The 23,862-nt window shown below is 43.1% G+C and overlaps 1 protein-coding gene across 1 annotated transcript; it reads right to left on the reverse strand.

The window, feature by feature from the left end:
* Nucleotides 1-2,074: 2,074 nt before the first annotated feature.
* On the reverse strand, nt 2,075-16,875 carry AHCY (adenosylhomocysteinase). The gene is given in 11 exon segments (XM_074292438.1): nt 2,075-2,295; nt 3,880-4,074; nt 5,114-5,231; nt 5,483-5,570; nt 5,661-5,832; nt 5,834-5,869; nt 6,664-6,776; nt 8,678-8,830; nt 11,061-11,136; nt 11,707-11,897; nt 16,639-16,875. Coding segments are annotated over 11 exon segments (1,302 nt in total). The 5' UTR covers nt 16,667-16,875; the 3' UTR covers nt 2,075-2,163.
* Nucleotides 16,876-23,862: the final 6,987 nt, after the last annotated feature.

Here is a 23,862-nt window from a genome sequence, read left to right on the forward strand (position 1 = left end):
TTCTGGTCATGGACAGGTTGGACAGATGATCAACAAAGGGCTTTCTAGCTTAGAGATTCTGTTAAGTCCAGAGTGGAGAAGCATCATAGGCTCTAGCGCTGGGGCAGAATTCCTCATTTAACTAGTTAAAACTAGCAGGTTTGGGTCCGAGATCTCAATTTTTAGGCAACATAAAACTATCTAAGATTACAGAGCTGGCAAGACTTCTTGCACCCATTCTGCAGATGAATAAACTGAGGATGAGAATATAAAAGATTTGCTCAAGGTTGTGTAGGCATTAAACATCAAATTTGTTTTATTCTCAGAAATGTCTGGCTCTTTGGGACCCCCTTTTGGGGTTTTCTTTGGCAGAGATACTGCAGTAATTTGCCAAGTCCTCTCATTTTACAGATGAGGAAATTGAGGTAACCAGGATTAAGTGACTTGCCAGGTTCACACAGCTAGTGTTTGAAGCCAGGTCTTCCTGACTCCAGGCTCAGCACTCTTTCTACTGGCCAATTAGCTACCCTTAAGTATCAAAGCTAGGATTCAAATCCTAAGATTTCAAATTAATACTCTCCCCTTTACACCGAGCTGCCTTCCCCAGACCTTTAGGAACTGAGTGCTGAAAAAATACTTTCCTCCTATCCTGAAGATGAAAGAAAACCCCTGGCTAACTATGGAACACAAGCCCAAGATCAGATGATGCAGACTCCCCTCCACAGGCCAGAACAGCCTTGGAGATGGCTTCAGTGACAGTCTGCAGAATGCTGCAGCGCTAACAGGGCTTCCAGACTGACCTTCATTTTATTGATGATGCAACTAAGGGTCCAAGAACAAGGCATCTACCCACTTATGGAACTGATGGGAAAAGTAAAGAAGAGGGAAAGGATCTGCCCCCCCAAACACAAGTTAGTGGCATCCAGCTGTTCTGGTATCTGAACCAACTCAAATGAGCTAAAGAAAAATGCACACAGATACTGCTGTCATTTATGACCTGCTTACGCTTGATTTCAGAGGAATCCAATCTGAATTGAGCACTCTGATCACAGGAGGTCAGAGCTAGGAGGACTCTTAAAACACAGAACATTAAATAAGGAAGGGATCTACACTCAACTAAGAGAAAGAATCCTTAGAATACTGTTAAACTGTTGTCAGAATAAAGTGAACTTCTCAGATACCTGGAAACTAAACCCTGTTTGCTTTTACCAGAGGCAGAGGAAATCTGCCTCCCTTGCATCTGCCTCCCTTGCATCACTCCCCACCCTATCACAATGGACAATGAGCCTAACTTTCCCTTCCCTTGTAAATTCCCTTCCCTTCCCTAATCGCTCAATTGCAATATGATGACCTCTAGCTGAGTCCAGCACTGACCTCTCAGCCTCTTTTCTCAACTGCCCAAACCTAAATTGCCACAGCACCAAGCTTATGGAACACAAGATGAAAGCAGAGGAAAATAAGTAACAGAGGGAAGGCAGTGGAATTATTTCCTATTAACTTGTATGTAACTTGTCTTATATATATTTGTTTGCAGGTTGTTTCTCCCATTAAACTGAAATTCTCTTTTTGTATCTACAGTGCTTAGCAAACAGCCTGGCAGACAGCAGGCATTTAATGCATGTTTGTGAATTGACTGAATGATAACAGGCTGACTTTAGGAGCTGGGATAAGCAAGTACAGTGATTCTGTATGGGCTATGGAAAACACTCTGACCTAGAAGTAGAGAGACCCGAGTTTTGCCATTAATGGGGCATGAGCTGGACATTTGCTTCCCCATTCACAAAGTTAGGACAAAGTTAGAATAGATATTCTCCTCCTTTTCATAGCCAACATCCTTTAGAGTTCCATGACACAGACTATGTCTAGAGGTCTAAAGCCAGAGATTAAGGGGTCCATGCTATAGTGCATAACATAGGACACAATCACTTCATAGATCTGGGCAAGGATGCCAGGCTGGGCTCGAGGTAGCTCGTTTCTTTGGTGCTTCCTCTTCCCCTTGACCCTATCACCTGGCACCATTCTAGACACAAACGTGTTCCAAAAAATACATGAGTAGCTGGCAGCTACAGGGATGACACAGAAGAGAATGCCCAACCAAGCCTAGATACCATTTATTACTCTGTGCAGGGGCTGGAGAGGCAAGAAAATGTGGTGGGCCACTCGAAGTCTTTGAGATGGGCAGAACTAGTAGCGGTAGTGGTCAGGTTTGAAGGGGCCCTCTCTGGGGAGGCCCAGGTACTGGGACTGTTTTTCCGTCAGTTTTGTGAGCTTCACATTCAGTTTGCCCAGATGGGCCTCAGCCACCGCTTCATCCAGCTGTAAGGAAGAACAAGAAAAGGTGAGCCCTGGGTTCCTGAGCTTCCAGCTTGGGCTTCTTGAGGAGGCTGGAAGAGCCCTTCTCTCCACAAGCTACCACTCTTAATTCAGGTCACTCTAATGGAACTCTATGCCTCAAGTCTTTCCATTCTCTTTTCCAACCTCCACACTGCTACAAAAGGGATTATCCTCCAATGCAGCTCAGATGAATCCATAGTGCCCATTCAAAAAAACTCCAGTGGCTCACAAGGATCCCATACACAACCTGGCTCTACCTGCCTTTCCATCCCCATTATCCTTATTGTATTATTTCCATCCTTACTACATTATAACATAATATTATATCCTACTATATTTGTTGCTGTCATTCAGTTGTGACTGACTTTGTGATGATCCCATTTGGGGTTTTCTTGGCAAAGATACTAGTATGGTTTGTCATTTTCTTCAGCTCATTTTACAAATGAGGAAAATGAGACATGATAAAGTGACTTGCCCAGGTTCATATAGCTAATATCTGAGGCTAGATTTGGACTCAGGTAGTCCTGACTCCAAGCCCAGCACCTTATCCACTGTGCCACCTAACTGCTTTTCTCTACCTAAAAAAATAAATCTTACATGTATATGGGATGGTGGAAGCTCCTTGAGACCATGGACTAATGTTTCTTTTTTTTTTAATGTATCTACAGCACTAGAAGACTGCCTGGCACAGAGTAGGTAATGGTAAATGTTTGCTGATTGAGATAGGCTGGCCTCAATCAACTAACTACTTCAAAAGCACAGGAGTTTCCCAGAGAACTGAGTAGAAACTAAAGGGAAAAAATGAGCCTTCCCAATTCCCAAAATAAAAGGCTACTGGAGACAGTCAGTCAGACCAGGGACAGAGATGGCTAACTGCAGACAAGAAGGCATCCCATCCCAGTCTCATACAGAGTAAGGCTGGCAGGGACAGGTACCAAAAAGACTCTTCCCAAAGCCAAAATACTCAAATTAATTAAATGTCCCAGGCCTAGTCTACTAACGATATTCATGCTGAATTCAGGACTTGAGGTGCAAAGAACCCAAAGCCTGGCATAGACAAAAACTTTGCATTCTTCTCCTAAATCTGCCCCTATCCTTTTGGTATGACGTAAGGAAAGTCCTTCACTTTGTCTTTGCCCGGTTTCCTCTTCTATAAAACTGAACTCGAGTACCTGCTGAGGAGGGCAGTGGATGGAGACTATAGGTGGTCAAAGGCCTCTTTCAGCTCTATCATTGTAGAATTGTCTAACTGGGGGCAGAGGAACAATCCATCAGTCATCCAGCAAAGTCTGAGTAGGGGTCTAGCCCGGGCCATAATCTTGCCCATTTCTCTTTAGGAGCAGCATCTACATGATATGACCCTCATCAATAGTTTCCTCTACCTGATATCTCATCTGTTTCTCAAGGAATAATCTGTCTTCTCAATGAATATGAGCTGAGAAAGAGAAGGGATTGGCTCAAACTGGAGAGTTTGATGTGAACCCTGGATCCACTCACACCAAAGCTAACTCTCTTGGCAATCACTAAGCAGTAAGCTAATAGGGAGGTAGAAGCAACATCACTAACCTTTTTGGGGAGGAAGTGCACTCCCACAGGGTACTTGTCTGGGTAGGTCCACAGCTCAATCTGAGCCAACACCTGGTTGCTGAAGGAATTGCTCATGACAAAGCTGGGATGGCCCATAGCACAGCCCAGATTGACTAAACGGCCCTCTGCCAGCAGGATGATCCGCCGCCCATTCTTCAGCTTGTAGCGGTCCACCTGGCCAGGTAGGCAAGAAAGGTGAAGGCTTAGAGAACAGGAAAGGGCCTCCCTCTTTTCTCCCCTCCTTAATAAGGCTCCTATATCCTCTACCCTTCAAAATCACAGAAACTCAAAGCTAGACGAAGGCCCAAAGAACATTTAAATCTAACCATACTTAAATAGGAATCCGTTTACAGAGTAGTCAACAAGTGGTCATCTAGCCACTAGTCTAGGCTAGCCAAGTACCTCCGGCCCCACATAAATGCCACATTCTCCCTTCTTCCCTCATCCTGGCTCAGCCTTCCAGAGATGGGCAGAGGTGGTAAGGGCCCAAGCCAAGTCACTCCAGGGCTAAAATTAACACATAAGAAAAGGAGGTAACCCAGTGGATGGAGCCAGGCCAGAGGGAAGTTGGGTGGGCTGAGGGCAGATCCAGGCACTGTGGGTCCCTGGGTTTCTGCCATCTACCAATAATCAATTGCCAGTTTGCCTTTGCTATTGTTCATACATGCACATGCATACCACTAAATGCAAAATTGGGGAATGGGAGAAGGCACCAGTCCATTCCCTCCAACCCAAGAATAATCCAAGGAGTCTTAGGGCTGGGGCAGTTCGGCAGTTCATGGAAGCTAAAGAAATGCTCTCAATTCAGTGTCAGCAATATCCCCCTGTGCACACGTGCACACATACACACATGCACACCCTGAGACCTCCCCCCAGCCTCCAAATAATCTCTTGGAGAGACTGCAGGGCATTCCCTCCCCCCAATCTCCTTAATGCTAGCCAAGGACAATCCCGCTCCCACCCTCTTACCCCCCAAGCCCAAGTGCTTCCATCTCTTTTCTCCAGAGCCTAGTCACAGGACTGTGGGTCTAGTGCCATCTTTCACAAAGGAGGAACCTGAGGCCCATGGGAGGCGACAGATTTGCCCAAGATGCCAGGGAGCAGCATCAGAAGTAGGACTCAATGCTCTGACTGGGAAGCCTGTGCACCCCTCCGCCTCAGACCCAGGCCCTGCAGATGCTCCAGAGCTCCCTCACATACCCCAGGCCCTCACCTGAGGCTTCACGGTCACCTTCTCCACAGAATTCTGATTCAGCCACTTCACATCTATCTCCACGTCAAAGTGGCCAATGTTACATACGATGGCATCATCCTTCATCTGCTCAAAGTGCCTGTGGTGGGGGTAGGAAACAGGGGCCCCAGGGGTAAGGGGGAAGGGGAGCAGGAGCTAGGGAACAAAGCAAGCAGGAGCTCTGGCTGCAAGGGAAGAGGAGCAACAAGGCTAAGGGAAGGACAAACGGAAGGGAGGGAGCAATAAGGGAAGGACACAGGCCGTGGGAAAATAGAGTTGGACAGGAAGAGGCAGGGGGATGTAGAGGGAGATGGAAGGCAGATGGCGGCCCCCCCCCGGAGCCAAGCCCACCTGCCCAAGATGATGTCTATGCATCCCGTGGTGGTGACAAAGATGTTTCCCTCCTTGCAGGCCTCATCCATGGTGGTCACCTCATAGCCTGAGTACAGACACACACAGACATCAGTCCTGGCCTACCCCTGCGCCCCCCCAAGTCGTGCCTGCCCTGCCTGCCCTGGCCCACACTCACCCTCCATAGATGCTTGCAGTGCATTGATGGGATCTATCTCTGTGATGATGACTCGGGCCCCAAAGCCCCGAAGGGCCTGGGCACAGCCCTTGCCCACATCACCATAGCCTGCCACCACAGCCACCTTGCCAGCGATCATCACATCCGTGGCTCGTTTGATGCCATCGATGAGGGGACTCACGGCAGCCATACAGGTTGTCAAACTTGCTCTGGAAGGGGAAGGGAGGAGTTTGGAAAAGAAGGAGAGGAAGAAATCTCCCCCCAGACTCCAGGAAGATTTCATTGGGTCCCCTCTCCGCTCAAGAACTCAGAATTGAGTTCTGTTGCCCTCTGGATCCAGGACCCCTAGACTCTCATTCCAGTTCTACTAACAAGATATGGCCTTTGCAAATTATATTCCCTCTCTAATCCTCAGTTTCCTTGCTTCCTCTCTTCTAACTCAAATATTCTATGACTATGACTCTGGGAGGGATTAATATCCTACTCTGTATATTGGAACATCAGCAACTAACAAGATATGCACTAAAGCACTTCAAGATTTTCAGAAAAGATCCTTATCTTAACAATGTGGAAATAGACACAGCTTTCATATGCCTTATCTCTGCTCAGAGCTAATAAATCCTAGAACCATAAATTTAGATCTGAAAAGAACCTTAGAAGTCATCTAGTGCTCAGCTTCTTAAACTGTGGTTCACAACCTCATTTGGGGTCTTATAGCTGAATGTGGGTGTCATGAAATTATGACTTATTCTATTTAAAAATTTCTTGGGGAAAAAGAATTGCAAGTGGAAAAAAATTTAAAATGCTCTCATCTAATCTAACACTCTCATTTTACAAATAAAGGAACTCAGGCCCAGGGTACTTAAATGGCTTACCAAAAGTAATACAGTTAGCATGTGGCAGAATGGGAACCCAAATATAAATTCAAGTCTCATAACCTCCAACTACATCATGCTGGCCTCATCTGACCTGCCTACAGATTTGGAATTCAGTACAGGAGTACCTTGGTAACAGAATCGTTCACATTGATGGCTGGCACTTTCAAAACTCCATTGGCCTTCATCTTGTATAGATTGTGGACCCCTGTAGTTGTTTCTTCTGAGATGCCTCTGATGCCTGAGCCAAGAAGATACTCCATTAGTACCCGTCCCCTACAATTCCAGCCCTCTGGAGCCACATTTAATTAATTCCTTTTTGACAAATATTTAACATGTGCCATCTTGTTCAGCTTGGAAGAGTGATGGTAGGAAATTAATTCCCTTCAATCCTCCCACCATTATAGAACCCTTGAGGAAAGGAGAAGGAAAAGACCAGCAGTGAAGTCAACAATGCTTCCCATTTTCCCAACTCTTCCCCCAAACTGAAGTCATCTTGTGTTGTATTAGGACGAGTGGAAAAAGCCTCATACCTTTCTATCTCTCCTTGAACTATCCCTTTCACTAGGTTGCTAGGACTCCACTGCTTGGAGTCATATCCTCCTCTCATTTTTTTCAGACTTTGAAAATGAGGCTAGAAGGAAGCTTTGAAATGATCCAATCCAACACTTGTTTTAAAAAGGAGGAAACTCAGATCCAGAGATACACAACAGATTACTGGCAGAATCAAAACCTGGACCCCTGCCATCCTGATTCCAAATCCATTTCTCTTTGCATTGTATCATTCTCCTTGCCCCCAAAATTTGCATCTCAGCACCAGTCAAGGATCACCAGTGGTGTATCAAAGGCTTAATTTTTTTTTCCTTTTCACAGCTTATCTCTTTATTAACAAAGAATAATAATGTCTTAACCTAAAAACATGCAGCTCAAAGAGTAGACTTTCAGGTACTGGTGGTGAATGAATTACAGAGGGGAAAGATTCTTGGACCTGGAACAATTCTCAAACTCCAAAAGGGAGTAAACCTCTGATCTGTGATCCAGGTGACAGAGGACAAACACCTACTTCAGCTCCAAGTCACCAGAATTTTCTCCCTAGTTTCCTATGCAACAATTTTTTTTTTTTTTTTTTTTTAAATATGATCTCAGGCCTGAGGCCTCTGAGGAAAAGGGCCTAGTCAGGGCTATTTAGGAAAAGGAATTCAGGACCCCAGCTTTCTACACATAGAATATCCCACAATTTCACCCACCCCCAACTCTGATTTAGATTATTTCCCCTTTCAAATCTTCCTGAACTCCAACAAAAAGGGAGGCCCCTATCCCAGAATGGAGACATAGACTCCAAACTCAAGTCAAACTAGAACCCAAGGAAGGAGTGGCCTTCTTCCTTCTCTTCTCTGGAGATTCAGAACTTGAGGTGATAACAAAATAAAGTCTAGAAAATTTCCAAGGTCATTAAGAAAGTTTCTCCCTTTTCCCTTCCTACTCTAGCCTCAGGGGAGGCTTAGCAAAAAGAAGGTTCTGAGCAGGAGGGAGACTGGCAGAGAGCCAAACTTCCCCCACACTCCTAAATGCACAGCTATGAGCTTGTCAGTTCACCTTGGCCCAACCTGCCCCCCAGGATAGCAAAACTGGCCATATTAAACCTGAGGCACAGACTCCCCCTGGGGCTATCCATAATACTCCAGGAAAGAAAAAGTTTCCTAGAGTTTCCTTTCACTGGAGAAGAAAGAGATCTTCAAAATAATCTGGTCTAACCTCCCAATCTACAGATTAATAAACCCACCTGAAGAGCTAGTAACAGAGCTGAGATTTGAATTACCAATTTTATTGCTCTAAATTCTATTTTCAGGCCTCTTTCCACTGTATTTATAACATACTATACATATTTACCATACTACCTTTATGAGTTCTGAAAAAGTCACCCTTGTCCCTCCATGTGCCAAAAACAGCCAGTGAGACCTTCTTATCAACTTCCCCTCATCAGCTTCATAAGGAAACACATTATCTAGCCATCCCTCCTTGGGGAAGTCAGGGATTTGCAGCCTTTTCCCCCACCACTTCCTATAGGAACCCCATATATCACCCCTGCACACCCCAAAATTCTATCCTTGTGCATCCCCATTCCCCCATATTTCTTCTTACCCTTCAGAAGCTCAGGATATTTGTTGTGAACAAGGTTGGTGAGGTCCCCTCCATCATCCAGGATCATGTTGAGGGGCTGCCCATCCTTGAAATAGAGGGTCTGCTCAATGCACCAGAGATATTCCTCATCGGTCTCCCCCTTCCAAGCATACACTGAGGCAAGAGTGGGAAGATAGAGGTGAATGCAGCTGACCCAGCATTGGAGTGCACAGGCCATGTGCTAGGTACTCAGCACACAGGTCATGTTCCTAAGGAGCTTACAAGTGGCAAGTTGAGAATACAATATGTACACAAATAAGAATGCTATAAGGAGTATGTGATGGAGGCAGAGGAGGGAGTGAGAGAAGAAAATGCTCTAGGAAAACTTGAGGAGACAGAACTTTCAGCTAGCAGCATCAGGGAAAAGATAGCCATGGAGGTGACACTTGAGCAAGATCTTGAAGGAAAAGGAGGATTTCAGCAAATAGAGATGAGGGCAGGCTGGGCAAGACCAGGGATCAGACTACGATCCCGTTTGTCTAGGGCACAGAAGACAGGAAGGAGATGGGATGGGCTACGTCTGGACATAAATATCATGGAAAGCATTGGGTAAATTACTGTTAGACATTTTTTTTTAACTCTCTAGGTTAAAAGAGCAATTGAAGGAAGAATCAAGGCCAGACCATCCATAGTCCACCCAACTAGTGGCTAGCACCAGAACTCTGATTTCTCCACTCCTGACCTGCAAATCTAGAGGATGGGGATGAGTCCTCCCTCCAGTTTCTAAGCCAAGATCCTAAGAGTATCTTCCTAAGTTAACTTAGTATCCTCAATACTTCTTTCCTTGCCTTTTTTGTACCACTATTAGGAACCTATGAGAGAAGGTCTTGCAAGATATGGAAGTTCTCCACCCAATCCCAAGAATCAAGGGCTGCCCAGGTAATGCCTAAAGTAGAGTTCCTCGGCCCCTGAAAACAATTTAACCACAAAGTCGGTGTTGGGGGTGCAAGGGTAGAATAGGGGAAAGATAAAAGTAGAGAAGAACCGGAGAATAATTGAAATAATAGCTAACATTCATGCAGAGCTTTAAGGCTTGCCAAGCACTTTGTGTGTTATATAAGACACTATCATGAAGGAAGTTTATGTGGGGAAAGTAGGTGGCAGATCATGACAAACATCCCTTGTGTTGTTCTTCTAACCTAATCATGGCCTAGGAAGAGAAGGACATTGCAAGACATCAGCTTTCCTCTGGGCTCAGTAGAGGCACCAAGCTACTAATGTTGCAAATCCTGGGCAAAGGGCAAAAAAAGAAACATTCTGCAAACAAAGCTTTATCCTTTGGGTTCAAAGTCCAGTGTCCCAAAGTACAGAGATGGCAAACTAGAGGGAGCTGGCCACTCTGCCTACCTCCCCCACCAGGCCAGAAGATAGGAATCAAAGGCACTGCTTTGGTGGGAGCTCCCTCACCCTCCCAAGCATCCCATCAGCCTCCCATCAGCCTCCCTGTGCCCAAGGCCCTTGGCCGAAGACACAGAATTCTATTTCCCAGAGCCTGGCTAGGCTGAGCCACACTAACAGCTAGAGAAAATAAACATGCTGTGTTTTCTTCCTGCCCACAGAAATCCTGTGAGCCTCCTAGCTCATCCAGACCTTCTCACCGAAGGCCAACTGAAAGATTCTGCAGCCTTTCATTTCACACAGGCTCTCATTAACGATCAGTACCTACAGAATGGTTGGTCATCATTAATACCATTACAGTTCTCCTCCAACAAGCATTCCTACTGTGCAGGACCAACCTTTCCTAGATACTCCAATCACCTGTCTTTCACAGAATCTTATAGTAACAGAATTTTAAAGCTGGATGGTTCCTGGGGAAGGATAATCTGAAAAATGCTGGAACTGGAGTCACAAAATCTGCGTACAAATCCCAAATGTGGCACACTTTACCTGATATACCAGGATAAAGTCACTTAACCTGACTGGATCTCAGCTTCCTCATGTAGAAATGAGGGGGGATGATCCAAGGTGTCTTTTCAAGCTCTGTGATCCTCTCGCACCACCCCAAACCTCACACCCCAGTAGGAGTCCCTTGAATGGCAGCTCCAAAGTTATCAGCACAGCCATCTATGGAGGCAGCTCTAATTGTTATAACATGTATAAAGCACTATATAAATGCCGGCTATTAATCTTGAGAAGTTCTTCCTTCAATCTAGGCAATATCTGCATCCCTATAACTTTTCTCTGGTTGGTACTCATCATATCCCCTGGACTACAAAGAATAAGTTTATGCTTATGTCCTTAACTCCTTTGAATAGCTGAAATATTCCCCTCCTGGAGGACTTTTCCTCCAGCTCCCTGCCCCCAAGAGAGTCCTGATGGGAGCTATGCCCAGAGGAAGACTTACCAGGAATGCCAGTTTTGGCAATAGCAGCTGCTGCATGATCCTGGGTGGAGAAAATGTTGCAACTGGACCATTGTACCTGCAAATACCAAGGGACAAGGGGGGTTAATCACAAAAGCAGAGAACAGCAGCCCAAGGTCAATGTAGTGAAGTCACCTGGGTCAGAGGCCAAAGGAGCTACTAATCAGTACACATGAGTCAAGAAGGTCAACTCATGGTGAGTGGATTAGGGAAAAAATCCCTGGGTTGAGAGTCAAGAAAACAGGTTTTGTCCTTCTCTGAGACTGTTTCTTTCTTTGTATAATGGGGACAATTCTTGCCCTACATTGCGAAAGGATTGTTGGGGGAGAGGACAGGTAGAAATGGCTGGACAAAAGGAAGGAATCATTCTCTTTTATAGATTTAGAACTGACCAAATTAATTAGTCTAACTTTTACAGATAAGGAAACTGAGACTCCAAGAGCACATTGCTGGCAAATGTTACAGTTGAGATTGGAACTCCCCTCTCCTACTCCAGCATTCTTTCCACTATATACTGACACAGAATAGAGAGGTTACTATCCAGGAAAGCTTCCAGAACCACCTGAATCCCTCTCCTCCCCAACCCAGATCCCAGTGCTGGCTCCTCTGATGTTCTATGTGGACTTACCTCAGCTCCCAGAGCCACCAGTGTCTCAATAAGAACAGCTGTCTCCACAGTCATGTGGAGGCAGCCAGCAATCCGGGCACCCTTCAGTGGCTTAGAGGCTGAGTACATCTCTCGAAGTTTCATCAGGCCAGGCATCTCATTCTCTGCTATGTCCAGGGCTTTGCGTCCCCAGGCAGCCAGGCTGATGTCAGCTAAAGAGTCAGGGGAAAAAACAGACTAAGCATTATGGAGAAGATGGGGGGGGGAGAAGGGGTAAAGAACCCCCCCCTTTGCTTTCCTATCATCAAGTATATTCTAAGCTTGCTGCTTCTGACAGTTATAAGCTTTCAGAAGGCAGGGACCTGACACACTTTTCAAACTTGAACCTAAATAGGGGACGGAAATCTTCAGGAAATCCCAGAATCCCAGAACTTCAGCATATACTTGATCTGACTTAAAACCAGTTCATGGGAAACATTACTTCTCAAGGTGGCCTATTACCCTTCACCTTTGGATAGCTGATTATCTCATTAAAATCTCTCCCTTTCTCTCTCTCTCTCTCTCACACACATACCCTAAAGTCTAAGGGCAGTATTATGCTTTAATAGCCATATGTGTATGTATGTGCATATATTGTACACAAAGGTGTACATATATTATATACATATTGTATATTTTCTTCAAATTTAGTAACCATCATTAAAAACATTCAAGTAAAAAAATGAAAATCACATATATAAAACCATAAATCCCAAATTCTTTACAACTTACCTTTAAGATATATCTAATATAAAATAATAACAAAAACATCCTATATTTATTTCTCCTTTCTGATTCCATTTTATTTTGTATATATCTTTTTTTTTTTTTCAGATTGCAAAGGAGAAATTCTAAATGGAGAAAGTTTTCTTCCTTTTTTTTCATGCTATGCCAAATGGTTACCGAAAGAGCATACAGCCCTGAGCTTGGCTATAGATATAAGTCAGAAAGGTGGCTTAACGTTGGTTATAACACTGAACCCTGGATTTGAATCTCTCTACAAGCTTTGTGACAAGGACAAATCAATCTCTGGGTTTTCTCGTTTGTAGGGTCTGTAGTATCTGAGTATTATGATTCAAATCATACACAGGGATAGAGACACACACCTCTTTGCAAATTTGAAAAGTGCTACACAAAAACCAGTTACATTATTTCCAAATGTATCTCACTGCATGTATCACTCTCCTGCTCAAAATGTTAGAGCAACTTTCTAATGCCTCTAAATACAAATTCTTTTTGGGACTCTTTCTAGATTTATTATACATCATACTCCTTCCTACACTCTACATTCACCCCAAGTGGCTTGTTTATTGTTCCTCACACAACATTCCAAGATATTTAAAAGCTCTTCCCCCATGCCTGGAATGTGTTTTCTCCTCCCCCTCTTTTTAGAATCCTGAATTCCTACCTTCATTCACAACTCATTTCAAGAACTGTCTCAAGCCTTTCCTAGTTTCCCCAAAATGCTAGCAACTGCACCTCAGGAAAATTATCTTTTATGTGGAATACAGTTGGAATTTATTATTGGAATATTTTTTATATTTACTTAAAGGTATACATTTCTTATAGCATATAAACTCCTTTAAAATTTTGTGAGGGGCAGCTACATATTACAGGGGATAGCTTTAGAGTCAGGAGGACCTGAGGTACTTAGTAGCTGTATGATCCTGGGCAAGTCACCTAACCCTGACTGCCTCCTCCCATTCCCCCAATAAAATATTATTTTGTCTTCACTGCTTCATGCCTGAAACTTTCTTCCTGCTCATTTCCACATCCCTCCTGGAGCCCTTAAACTCTCAGATACAGTCCCATTTCCTACAAGAAGCCTTTCCTATATCTCCTTAGTCTTTGGGTTTTGACTGAGATTACCTTCCATTTACTCCATCTGTCTGGTTTAAACATAATAGTTGTTTGCATTCCTGTTGTGAATTCCTTGAGGGGGAAGGCTGTTGTTTGAGGTTTTCTTTTGTCTTCTTTGTATTCTCAATGCCTAGCACCTGGGACGTACTTAATAAATACTTATTGACTGATTATTATTTTTTCTTTATTTCTTTTTTGCTCTGATCAGTTTACTAGACATAGGATTCATTGGAAAAATAAAAATAAAAAATGTGGACCAAATGCTCCTATACAAACAATCATTTCTAATCTACTAGCCATCCCCTTGTTTCCCTCCTAGATCTTCACAAACAGGCTAAGGCTAGCAACAGACAATTTTCAGGAGAAATTATTGAATCGATTTTTAGTCATATGAAAAAATGTTATGAATCACTATTGATTAGAGAAATGTAAATTAAGACTTCACACTTCTGAGATTGGCCAAAATGACGGGAAAAGATACATTGTTGATAGAGTTATAAATTGATTCAACCATTCTGGAGAGCAATGTACAACTCTGCCCAAGGGGATATTAAACTATAAAGGGCAAAGAACTCACATGTGCAAAAATGTTTGTGGCAGCCCTTTTTGTAGTGGCTAGAAACTGGAAACTGAGTGTGTGCCCATCAGTGGGGGAATGGCTGGGTAAATTGTGGTATGTGAATGTGATGGAATATTCTTGGTCTGTGAGAAATGACCAGCAGGATGATGTCAGAGAGGCCTGGAGAGACTTACATGGACTGATGCTGAGGGAAATGAGCAGGACCAGGAGATCGTTGTATACAGCAACAATATTATGTGATGATCAACTATGATGGATCTAGCTCTTTTCATCAATGAGATGATTCAGGCAATTCCAACAGACTTGTGATGTCTAGAGCCGCCTGTACCCAGAGAGAGCACTGTGGGGACTGAGTGTGCATCATCAGCATTCTCACTCTTTTAGTTGTTGTTTGCTCGCTTTGTTTTTTCTTTCTCATGTTTTCCCTTTTGATTTGATTTTTCTTGTGCAGCATGATAAATGTTTAGAAGAATTGTACATATTTAACCTATACTAGATTATTTGCCATCTAAGGGAAAGAAATATTTGGAAGACAAGATTTTGCAGGGGCGAATGTTGAAAATCATCTTTGCATAAACAACTGTTTGGACATGTGTACATATACTGTATTTAGTTTATACTTTAACATATTGAACCTGCCACCCTGGGGAAGGAGTGGGGGAAGGGGAAAAATTGGAACAAAAGCTTTGGCAATTGTCAATGTTGTAAAATTACCCATGCATCTATCTGTTAAATAAAAACTATTAAAAAAAAATAAAAAGAAAATTATCTTTGAATGTATTTTGAAAAATAAAAAGCTATTAATATTTTTTAAGAAGGTGGACCGGGAGGATGTTTGCTCCCCATCTCAAAATAGTGAGGTCTCCAACTCTCCTGGATTGATCATTAGTACAAATCTAAAGACAAAAAATGTATAGTAAAAAGGCACGTGTTCCGTTCCTGTCTCTACCAGCCAGCAATGTCACATAAACTTACCAATTTCCTAAGTGGTAAAATAAGGCTAATAGGTTAACCTTTACTCTGCACAGGTTTGCCTCCTTTATAAACTATAAAACATCCTCAAAAAGTGCCCTGGGGGCATAAAGCAATCCCAGACTGAGGAGACAGGCCGCAGCAAAGATGGGATTCAGTAGAAGTATTATACAACACAGACTCTATGTTGTAGGAGGAGAGATCAATAGAGACCGGGAAAAGGCTGTTAAGAGGGAGCGCTTAAGAGCAGAACAAGTTAGCACCCGTTTCTAAAGCTAAGCAGGCACTGTCCGAGCTGGGAAGGGGCCTAGAACACGGAACACCCCCCCCACCCCCCACCCCACCCCACCCCCGAGCTCTCGTTCCCGAGGAGGAAACGAAGGGCCCGGACCGAGTCTCACATCAAGCTGATTTTCAAAGACGACACCAGAACGGAGCCTCCTAAGTTTAAGCCAGGGTTCCTGGAGAGTCTACACTTCCTGCGAATGCCTAAAGTGTGTCTGAAAAATCCTGGAAGCCGAGTGTCTGGGAGACAGAGGACGTAGTAGGTGCTTTAAAAATGTTTATTGAGTGAATGAGGCGATGTATCTATCACCCTCCCTCTCCCTGACCGCTGTGATTCCCAGCCTCAGGCTTCTCGGGGCTCTGAGAGGGGGCCGCGTTCAGTAAGGGAAATAGGTTGTTTCTAGCAAAGCAAGGAGGGCAAAAAGCTGGGGAGGGAAAGACAGATAATCAGTAGCGCCTCGGGGCGGGGAGAACATTATGTCCTGCCCCCCTGTGCCGGGCCAGCGTGGGTACTGCGTGGAGTCTCCCTAATCACCACAGGGCACAGGTGTTCTACAAAGAGCATTCAACTCCACACCCGGGCTCTTCTCATTTACTGGTCTCACAGCCCCGGAGGCCAAAGCAACAGGGGATATCCAGGGAGAGTCCGTGGCCAAAGCCACGTCCCAAAGCCACCCTGCAGGTTAGTGCCAGATCTCCGGTAGTCTCCTAGTTTTCATAGGTATATCCCAATTTCACGCCCTTCCAGAGGGGCCTCAACTGGGGGGGGAGTTTTGGAAGGATGAGGGAGCTCTCAGTTCCCGATTTCGTAAATCCAGCTAGTCGCGGTTTCCCAGGGACCCCTATCCACCTGCCTAGAAAAGCCCCGCCCCTCAGCACGCTTTCTGCAGTCCCCGTTCTACGGCAGCCCCGCGAAGTGGGGCACGCTGGGACTGGTAGTTCCCCCCAGCCCTCCCGCTTTGGGTTGCACTAGGAAGCGAGCCACAGGAGAACTACAGTCCCCAGTAGGCACCGCGTGGGCGCCCCGCTAGGCTGTCCCAGGCCAACGTGCCAAGCCTTCAATTCAAAGAGATCAAATCGGCGGGTCCCCTCCGGGCCCGTCGGGGGAAGGCCCATTGCTGGCCACAGTGCAACCTCCGGGGCCGGCTGCAACCCCAGCCCCGTGCAAGCCTCGAGTGTTCCGTAATTCTGCCAGCACTCCCTCCCCCCGGGCTTACCGACTTTGTAGGGCAGTTTGTCAGACATGTTGCGGCCTTCTCCGTAATTACTTAATGACTTAGCAAAGGCCACCGCGCGGAGACCTCGGAGATAGAGAAGATGAAGTGGCAAGAAGGCCGAGGCGGTCGGCAAGCAGCACCAGGAGGGAAGCCGCGCGTGGCCAGAACGCCTTTAAATAGCCTTCCTCCGCAATCTGCATATTCATGAGCGCTCTCTCCGGCTCTGTTAGGGCTGGCGCTGCGCGGAGCTGGGCGGGGCGGAGCGGAACAGGACGGGGCGGAGCCGAGTAGAACTTCGAACCTCCCCGAGGCGGATGCCGAGCTCCCCTGCTCTGGTCCCCGCGTTCTGGAGCCGGCGTGGGCTCCCCGGCGCCGGCGGAGCGCGTGGTGTGCGCGAAACCCGGACTGCTGGAGGAGGTCGGGGATTCGGGCCCTGCCGCTTGGTCTCCCCGTGACCGGGTGCGATCCCTTTTCTCCGGGCCGTGGTTTCTTAAACTAGGATAGATGGACGTCTAAGGAGCGCAGTTCCTCCTCGGTACCAGGAATGTGGCAGTTTACCGAAAGGAGGCCTGGGCCCAGCGACACTCCATTCCTAGCACGGAAAGAGACTCAGGAGAAGAGCTCGCGGTGATGAAACTGAATGAAAAAGTGCTCACCGGTGCAAAGCGCTGGAGATACAAGGAAGTCTCAACGAGCTCGTGGCTAACGGGGGCCCAGCACGGATGGCAGGTTTCAGCCACACGTCTAATGGGAAAGTCCTTTGGTTGCAAAGCAGATAGAAAAAATCCTCCCCATGTCATTTCCTCCGACAACATTCCATCAGTTTCTCTATTGAACTAAATTGCTGATCTTTGGGATGAGATCTGGAGGCCTGCGGGTTCCAGCTCCTGCTTAGCCACCAACTCTTTCTCTCTGGGACTACGGACAAGTGACCCCCTTCCCGGGTTTAGTTCTCCATGTGATAAATGAGAATTGAACTAGAGCTTCCAAAACCTGCTCCATCCATGACATCCTTCTCTATCATCTCATCCCTCATCCCTCAGCCTCCTCCTTTGCAAGATCAGAATAACACTTGTGCTGCCTATCTCACAAAGCACTTGGGAAAGGAGTCCGTGTGGTACATGTCAGACAACTGCAGCCATGTTAGTGTTCGCCCCACATCTGTTGGCGTGACTTTTCCGAAGAGTTCTTTCTCTCCGCCAGGCCTCAGAGGGATCACGGAACCACTGTTAACAGAATTTCACTATCTTGGTCTCTACGCTGTGAACTGCCAGAACCACACAAAGCAAGGAGATTTTAAAGATCAAGTAGCAGTTTCACTCCTCACACTTTCAGAGTTTTAACACACAAATCATAAGTGGGAAGGGAGGGGAAAGAAGGTGGATCACAATCATTTTCAGGGCCTTCCATGACAAACCCATGAATACAGGACAATCCTGTGGGAACTGTTCTTACATGATTGTTTCCAACCTCGGTGGTCCTTACTGGGTGAGGGACAGGACTAGACTGGTAGAACAAACACAGCAGAGCGCCGTCAAGAATTGATTGATTATTTCAAGCTGCATGGTAAAACTGTTTCCCAAACCAGAAAAGGCAGCTCTGAGAGATCTAAATTTATGAGCATATTCATTACTCATATCATCTAGATAATTATAAAAATTATAATCATAATTTTTCCACACTACTTAAGGTTTCATCACATTTAGAAGTTCTATGAAAATCTGGGATCCTGCCCATTTCCTCTTGTCCTAACTGTAGTAGGTAGATTCCACCCCCACCCCCCTTCCCGTCTAGTAGCTTTGGTTTCATTGTTTGAAAGTAGTAAGCGCGTCCTAACTCTGTTAGAACTCTGTTATCTGCATAGAAAGCTGCCTTAGTTCCCATCAAGCTCACATATTGAGAAGTACCCTGACCTCTCAGTATGAAGATCACCTGGTCTCCACACCTAATTTCCTTCTAGTTTTGCAACTATCAGACCTGAATAAGGAAACCTCAGTGTGCTCTCCCAAAAAACAGGGCTTCTCTCTTAGACTCTGATCCAGAACCTGAGGCTGAAGAGGTGGAGATTTGGGGTCCCCAAATGAAAATGAGGTTTAGTGGCGGCGCAAGCAGTTCTCTGTAAAGGAATTTGCAGACCCGAAAATCTAGATTGATAAAAGAGGTTTATTATGGGGATAAAGAGAGGACTCTGGAAACATTCCAGGGCAGAGTTTTTGGGTGCCAGGCCCTCTGCAAAGAGAAGGCTCCAGTGTGGCTCTTTTATAATAGGGGGCTTTGGCTACAAGCTGAAGGGGGATTGTGGGTAGAATCCCAGATTGGCTCCTGGATGGGTTTCAGCTAGGGCTAGAATTTGAATTGAATTCAATGGATTTTAGGACTGAGCAGTCCCCACCCAGATAACAAAGATGAAACTGTGCTTGGGATGGAGTCCCCTCACTGAGGCAGAGTCAAAGGAGGTTTTCCCCTTTAAAGTTTTTTCAGAGTTTTGGGGTTCCCTCTTCAAGGCAACAAAGACCTTATTTCAGAATTACTTCCATTGGCAGGGATTGAACCCATGTAACAAACCAATTTTCCTCAAAATGCAGGAATCCCTCTACAACCTCTATCCATTCTTTAATCAATAACTGAGGCAACTTATTCTACTCCTAGGCAGGTCTGTTTGTTAGGAAGATCTTTGTATTGGTTGAATTGAAATATACCTCCAATAACTTCTACCCACTGGACCTGAGTTTGGTCAGAATCTTTATTAGAAAGCCTTTATTAGGCCAAATCACTGGGACTCAATATGCCAGATTTCCTACTGCAGGTTTTAGCCACAACCCATCCATCTTCCTCTTTCTCCCTTTACCCCACTTCCTGTTTTCTTCAAGGCCCAGCCTGCAGGGATTTCTTTGTTCTTTTCATCCCAAGCCTTACAGAAAAATTATGATTAATATAAGCCTAACAAAACAGTGAGAAAGAGTAGAAAACTTGTCATGTAATTCAATTCAAGTGGGTTACAACAATGTCAAGAGTATTTAAAGTTTAAATTAGGACCACAAAGTAAAAATGGAAAAGATTTATTAACATTTTTGTATTTCTCATTTACACACAAAGATACATTTTCTTGATCAATGATTGTGGACTCCTCATTTAGAGTTTAACCATTCTTATGTGCTGCTTGAGGAAATGGAAGTGGCACTAAAGAAAGTAAAGATAGCAAAAGCAGCTGGACCAGATCAAGTACACACCACTCCATGCTGAAGGCGATACAAGATTGAAGGATCAATCTTCAAACTACCTGAAAGAGAAGAAATACCAACAGATATGAAAAAATCTCATTCAGTAGGGGACTGTATTACAGCCACTTGAGTAGGTGTCAAGAGCCATAAACCTATAAACTTTCTCAACTCTACAAAATCTTTGTGAGTATGGTCTGAAACATATAAGTGACAGGTTTCCCATATGGTTCTGTGAGCTATTGAAAAGCCAGTGATTCAGACCCGTTCCAATGGTCTTATGATGAAGAGAGCCATCTGCACCCAGAGAGAGGACTTGGGAACTGAGTGTGGATCACAAAATAGTATTTTAACCTTTTTTTTATTGTTGTTTGCTTGTATTTTGTTTTTTCTCATTTTTTTCCTTTTTAGATCTGATTTTTCTTGTGCACCATGATAATTGTGGAAATATGGATAGAAGAATTGCACATGTTAAACATATTCAATTACTTGCCATCTAGGATAGGGGAGGGGAGAAGGAAAGGGGAAAAAAACTTGGAGCACAACGCTTTGCAAAGGTGAATATTGAAAATTATCTATGCATAGGTTTTGAAAATAACAAGTTTTAATTTAAAAAAATTAAAATTTAAAAAATTCTTATTATCAAACAATTGGTTGAAAAGCTCACTGGATTTATTGTTTGTTGACTAAAAAAAAATTTGATTTGTTGGAATAGAATGTAACCTTAAAGGCTGTCCTCCAACAATGTGTCTGTCATGTTAAGATTTTATAAAAGTCCTTAAAAGATGCAACAAAGAAATAAATTTGGTTGTTAATTCTTTAATTATTAATATTGGAAGAGAAATGATTGTTTTTCTATCATATTAATAACCAATTTAAAATTAGGATTAAGGTTTTTTTTCCTTTTTATTTCTTCATTCAGGGACTAGCCTTTGCTATCAGTTTGGGTGACATTGCTGAGATTGCTCCTTGATCTTGGGCAGTCCCACCCAACTAGAAGACTTTATTTCTGTTTAAAGAATAAACAGAATGGGTGTATTTTTGCCCCAAGAAAATGAGCCTCTGTCCTTGGAACCCTACATTAGAATTTAGGGTGACCCAGCTTATGAACAAGAAAGCCAACTATAAAGTTCTAGGTAGAGATTGCTGAATCTTTTGATCATTAATCCTCAGCAGGAGGAGTTGAAGACTTGATTCACCTCCTAGTTAATATGTCCAACCCTCATTAATTGGTTGCCATTTAGGGTTGATTTTCACCTATCAGGGGTACCTCCTTTTCCAAAGATATTTAAGTATTTAGGAATGTCTGTGGTTTGGTCTTTAGTTTCTGAGTGGAACCAAGGACCATCAATTTATTATTTGCTAGCTTAATTAATACATTGATTATTAATTACCCAGAAACTCTGTCTCTAAAATTTTTCATTGAGCTCAACATCAAATAAGACACAAAACTGTCAGTCAGCACTTCCTATCTGCTAGGAACTCTGCCAAGCACTGGAATCACAAAGAAAGGCAAAAAAACAGTCCCTGCCCATGAGGAAAGCAAATTATTAATTAATTATTAATTATTTAATCAAATTATTAATGAGAGAAATTGTAGATAATGCAACAGAAAAAGGGCACTACAATTAAGGAATGGGAAAGGCTCCTTGTAGAAGGTGGAATTTTAGCTGGGACTTAAAGCCACAAAAGCAGAGTTGAAAAAGGAGAGCACTACAAACATAAAGTATAGCCATAGAAAATGCCTTTTTCGTTTTGAGGACCAGCAAAGAAAAATTGTCACTAGATAAAAGAGAGTACATAAGGGAGTATAAAAGGAGGGGGTGGGGGAGCCTTAATTATAAAAGGCTTTTACTGACAAGCAAGTTTCTGTTTGCTCACCAAAGGTGTTTGCCACCATTGTGAAAGATACCCAGCTCAGAGTCCAAATTGAAAAGAAGGGAATAAATCATACTTAGCATTGTATATAGGTATTAGATACTGGGCTAAGTGCTTTTACAGGTATCATTTCATTTGATCTGTATAACAACCTTGGGGTAGATGCCATCATAATTCCTATTTGACAGTTGATACTGAGGGAAACAAAGATACTGAGACTTGCCTAGAATCACAGCTAGGAAGTGTCGGATCAAATCTGAATTCATGTCCATCTGATTTCAGGATAGTGTTTTATTCACCATACTATCGAGTTGCCTCTAAATTGCAGAGAGATTCCCTCCTCTATAATTCTTTTAAGGTCAAAATAAAAAGGTTTTATTGATATTTTCTGCTTCTGATATCACTAGAATATCCCAATCCTCCCCCTCTCAGAGAGCCATCCCATGTGACAAAAAGTTTTGGGTTTTTTTGAGAGGAAAAAAAAAATCAGACCCACTTATTGACAAGTTGAAAAAATCTGAAAATATGTGCAATGTCTAACACTTGTTGACTTCTAAAACTCCATCAAGAGGTAAGTTGAGAGTGTCTTCTCAAAAGTTTTCATTTGAGTTCTGCTTGATCTTTATAATTTTGTTCTATTTACTTTTTTGGATTTTTTTAGGGGGGCAAGGGGTGATTCTTTCCATTTACATTGTTGTAATTACTGTGTTTATTTTGGAGGTTTACTTCATTATGCATCAGTTCATAGATTATTTTATACTTCTTTGTATTTATCACATGTATAATTTCTCACTGAATAATAATTACATTATATTCATATATTACAATTTCTTAACCATTCCTCAATCAATATACTTCTATTTTGTTTCCAGTTCTTAGCTATCACAAAAAGTGCTACTATAAATATTGTGGAGTATATATCTTATCAATGATTTCTCTGAAATACAGAATAGAATCTGGATTAAAAGGGTATAGGTGTTTTAATTATTTATTTGCATACTTACAAATTGCTTTTCAAAATTATTATATCATTTCACATCTTACCAACAAAGTCTGCCTAACTTTCTACAACTTCGCCAATGTTGACTTTTGCTATTTTTGCCAATTTGCAGGTTACAAGAAGCTGGTACATCCTTATGGTAGAGGAGTATACTAGTACAAAAGCAAAAGCATACTTTTATTAACAAAATTCTTCCCATATACCACCCATTCTCCTCCTAGTTGTTTTCAATTAGTTTATATTTTCCTGATTCACAGCATCTCCTTCTCTGCCTTTTTCATGCCCTCCTAGATATGTTCCCCCTCCTTTGTCAAGCATCCCATGTTCAAATATGGTGAAAAACTTCTCCTATAGGGTGTATTGATCAATATGCGATTAATCTATTAAGCATCCCCATTTGCCTTTGCCAGATCATTGACTCTAATTTGAGCCAGACTGGGGATCTGTGTTAAGACTGTGGTTAAAAAAGATACATTGACCCATTTTTGATTGGTTGAGTCTACCTGTTTTGCAAGTTTATTGATTACTTTCAGAATTCTATTTTTTTGTGGAAAACAAACTTTTTTTTTAAAATCCTAGGCTGGGGTCCATCTATCACAATATTAAGGTTGTGTATCCATTTAGAATGTATTGTGGAATATGGCATAAGATGTTAGTCTGGGCCAAATTTCTGCTAGATTGCTTTCTAATTCTCATAACAGCTTTTTATCAAATAGGGAGTTTTTTATTTTTTATATTTTCGACTTTATCAAACATGAGATAATTGACTTCTTTTGTTTCTTAATCTGTTCCATTGATCTTTCTCTCTATTCTTTAATAAATACAATGGTTTTGATTACTTTTGTTTTTTCCACAATTTTGACATTTTATTTTTTTTCCAGTTACATGCAAAAATAATTTTAACATATATTTTAAAAATTTTTGAATTCCAAATTCTTTCTCTTCCTCTCCCCAACCAATGCAAGCAATGATAAGTTATACATGTGCAATCATACAAAATATATTTCAGTATCAGTCATATTGTAAAAAAAAAAAACATAAACCAAAAAACAAACCCACACAGAAAAAGAAAAAATAGGATCTTTCCATCTGTATTCAAACTCCATCAGTTCTTTCTCTGGAGATGGA

This window comes from Sminthopsis crassicaudata, chromosome 2 (genome assembly GCF_048593235.1).
Source record: "Sminthopsis crassicaudata isolate SCR6 chromosome 2, ASM4859323v1, whole genome shotgun sequence".
NCBI classification, from domain to species: Eukaryota; Metazoa; Chordata; class Mammalia; order Dasyuromorphia; family Dasyuridae; genus Sminthopsis; species Sminthopsis crassicaudata.